Source organism: Diadema setosum, chromosome 3, assembly GCF_964275005.1.
Source record: "Diadema setosum chromosome 3, eeDiaSeto1, whole genome shotgun sequence".
In the NCBI taxonomy this organism is placed as follows: domain Eukaryota; kingdom Metazoa; phylum Echinodermata; class Echinoidea; order Diadematoida; family Diadematidae; genus Diadema; species Diadema setosum.
Window position 1 is genome coordinate 19100197 of NC_092687.1, and position 4105 is coordinate 19104301.

Genomic DNA, 4105 nt, shown 5'->3' on the forward strand with positions numbered 1-4105 from the left:
AGCTGAAGACAATGGTCATTATGAAAATAATAATGGTACATGACACTTATGTAAATATTCCTTTGGCCCATAGGTGATGCTGACAATGAAATTAATGAGAATTGATACAAGTCCACATGCATTTTCATAGTACAGTTCTTTTAAATTTCTTTGCCGATCTATCTTGTGGACGTTGCCAATAGAATGATTAGGCATCAACTTTGCGATTAGTACAATCGATGCTATATCTTCGACTACGTTCTTATGGTTCAGGGATAGAGTTCGCAGAGGTATGGATAGGACCAGCCACAAGGGGCATCATTTAAAGCATTTCCATTTGCCACGATACAATCTTCGTTATAAGCATTATTTGGCTCGCCGGGATTCCACAAGCTGCTGGACAGGGGTAGAGCGCCGCCAAAGTCGATCCAGGTAAAGGTTCCCTCGCTGTCGCGGTCATTCAAGCCTATCCATACCCATGGACCAACGAAAGTTCCGTACTTTGACGTGACATATTCCCTCACTGACGTCATCTCTTCGGGAGTCTGAATGGCTGCTAGGTATCCACCAAGTTGAACGCAAGAGTCCCTCGCAGCGGTCCATGTCACAGCGTTGGATTGGTAAAGATAGCACGATTCGCTCTCAGAGTAACGCAGAGACCATCCCTCTGGACACTGGGCTGTTTGGACAATATTAAAACAATAAGTTGAAAGAAAACAAAGATGGAGCTAGAAAATACAGCTTATGTAACACTGCCTGAAAAATTACTTAGCTTAGCTTAGCTAAGTTCCCAAACTCCATAATCTGGCAGATTACACACAGATGTCCCTTCTTTGGTAGGTTTCACTTATTCTTCACTGCCTCTCCAAATTCGGAACATTATTTTAGAAGAGTTGTTTAAAAAGAAAAATCGATACCAAACGAGAAGATGCGTTGTTATGTCTGCACATATAAGATATGGACAACGTGTTTATTATAATAGAAGGCAAACTACGTAGCACTTCTCTTAATTTTGAACATCCACATCTCTCATACCCCATATCTCTATATATCTAGTCTTCATAATTGATTATATGATTATAAATACGGTAGTACATTCTCACTTTCGACCGTTAAGTACATATTCTCTTGAAGAAGAGCCATGCTCAAAGATAACTGTTAAAATAGTGAATCGATCTAAATTTAATTTCAGTGTATGAAACCATAACTTCTTACCCACATCTTACAGAAAATCCCATCCGATTTGTTTCAGTGGTCAGAGAGATATGGGGATCTTTGTAGAGCATGTCAAGAATCCCTCACCTCCGAGTTATGTCAACTATGTTTACACATTAATATACAGTTCCAATCTCGAGCATCCACGAATTCTTATTATAACTATTGTTCACATTTTGTGTAATAACAATACTTAACATCGATTATATGGATTCAAATTTTTACAGTGGTTGTTTCTATCCCTAACTCATATTTAAGAACTATTTTAAAGCACTAAGGCTGGATTTTTGTTTCATCTGCAAAAGGTAAAGTGTGCCTTTAAATCTCTTACCCCAAAATTGCATTCAGACATTTCAATCATAATTACAATTTGTATTGAAATTTGAGGGAACACACTGTGGGCCTATTATATAATATGGCTTCGATTCTGGAACGCATACCAACAAAGCACGTTTTTCCGATGAAATTCCTGCTGCAATGGCATTCGAAGTCGACCAATGTCTCCGAACAGTTTCCTCTATTTCCACAAGGATTAGGTATGCATGCTGTTTGAAAGAGGAAAGTGGTATGCTTAATCATTGAAGACGAAATTTTGACAAACGCTGTATCATATTCCATTTCATTTATCATTATTTATTATTATTATTATTATTCCCTCGTACATTGCTCTTCGGCTGTTTTTTATATCCACAACGAATATGATTATGAAGACTAACAATGTCATGGCATTTCTCTCCCGAGGACTGCAATGTTAGGAAGAGTGAAAACTTCCTAAACTGCATAATGTCTAATTTTGAAATTATCACCTGTTGAACGTTAAAACAAAAGCCAACTATGCAATTTTACGAAAGCCCCGTGCATGGTTGACTATGCAGCTATCAGAACGGTACAGGCCAGTGTTGAGTGTTTGAGTATTTGTGTTCCAACAATTGTTTTCTATTATAATACTGTAATCTATGAAAGTACGATGACGATATCCAAGTACTCCGCAAAGGTGATGGCGAATCTCCCTCACACCAGCCCTATTTTAACAGACCTTACCGTGACAACGTCGCAACAACGTCCGAGGAACACAATTCCTCATAAAACAGCAGCAGCAGCAGCAGCAGCAACTACAACAACACATTCTCACACACACACACACACACACACACACACATACCAAAAAAAAAAGAAAATATAATAATATAAATGATATATAATTTTCAAAAAGTAAAACGCATGGGAGATAGTGAGGGGTACCGTTTTAACAGAAGTGTCACACAGAAAGCTATATATCCGGGTACTTCCACGGAGGGGGTGTTGTCTACTGATACAACTAACGCCTACCGGCCAGCACCGCCTAATGTTCTAGGTTGTGCACATACAGTCACTGACCTCAACTACATTTTGCTACAGTCACGCACGGCCGGATTTCGAACTGGGTCCATAAAAAACTGTATCGACATGGTACGAGCCGTAGAGACCATGCATTGACCCGCATCGTAACCCTTGTCCATTCCATGATGTTTCCGGGGGTTACGATACGGCGGTGAAAAATTGTTTGTCATGTTCAAAAAATTTTTCACGGATTTATATTCCGTATTACTCTCCGACCTGACCAGGTTCAAATCACATTGACTCTCATCGACCCGCTGCAACCCGCAGGGTAAGACCGTATGGACCCTTGCCGCATACCGCATTGCCTTCAAGTTCATCCAACGGTTGATGGCAAGGTTTACATCCGGGTCGGTAAGGGTATAAATTTTAAAGCGGGTTGACACGGATCGATATAGGGGTCGAAAAGGATTCAGTTAAGGAATTAAAGCGGATTTTTATACGGTTCGATAGGGGTCAATACGGGTCTCTACTGCTCGAACCGGGGCGACACGGCTCTAATTTCTTATGGACCCGGCTTGAAATCCAGCCGTGTGTGACTGTATCACAAATTACCCTCCATTCCGGGACTAATCTGGCTCATTTTCATCCGGATCAAATCCGTTTTGTGACCTGTCTGTGTGTGACTGTAGAATGGAGATCAGTGGCTGCAATCCACGAACGTGTGGCACGTTAATCCTTCGTTGTCTGCAGTGCTGCGCGTGTCGGTTGAAGGTATCAAAGGAATGTCAACTGCTGTTGCATTCTTATAGAAAGTTTGTCAGGGGAGTGTCGCAGAAATGTCAGGGCAACGCTGGGGAAGAATTTGGCAAAAGTTACCGTGACAACGTCCGCATAATTTCATTTTTTTATTTTATTTTTTTTTTTACGTGGACCGTTTTCAAAAGCAGATTAAAAAAGGCAACAAAAACCCTTACACTACCCGGACGTTACAGTAGTAACTCTAGTTGAAACACTGTTAAAACGGGATCGATTTAGTCAAATATGTATACGAATGAAATATAATGCTAGCTTTATGCAGCAAACTGGACAACTAAACCCGATGTGGTACTAAGCCTAGTATACCTCCTTGGAGAGAACCGTACTCAAATAGCTGTCTAGTCACCAACAGTATAGTACCTGGGTGGGCGCAGTAATAATTGGTCATCCCTCTGGCCTCCCTAGGAACCAGGACGTCATAATTAGGATGGTCAAGTGGGACGTACTTCGGAGTCAGCCTGACGTAGCCGCCAGTCCTTTCGGAGAATACTTTCGGACACGCGTCTTTCATTTCGCGATGAACATTACGACACGAATCCCCGTTTGATTCACAAATTCCTGTTAGACATCAGAGATTCTTTATTATATCATAAGGGATAGAACTTAGAAACTACAAACAATGTGGACAATGTGACGACACTGATCGTTTTTCATTAATCATAATTCACGTAATAGTAAAAGAGCATTAGGTCAAAAAAGGCTTAAACCTGGACATTTTTGGTAACAAGCTGATTTTTTTCAGGATAGGTCCAGAAAAATGTCTAGAATAACATAC

At 40.6% G+C, this 4105-nt stretch overlaps 1 protein-coding gene across 1 annotated transcript; it reads right to left on the reverse strand.

Annotated features, from left to right (window-relative positions):
- Positions 1-248: 248 nt before the first annotated feature.
- LOC140246667 (perlucin-like protein) lies at positions 249-3841 on the reverse strand. The gene is made up of 2 exons (XM_072326006.1): positions 3691-3841; positions 249-658 (listed from the first exon to the last, which is right to left on the reverse strand). Exons 1-2 carry the CDS (start codon positions 3839-3841, stop codon positions 249-251), a joined length of 561 nt encoding a protein of 186 aa, XP_072182107.1.
- Between the last annotated feature and the right edge of the window lie 264 nt (positions 3842-4105).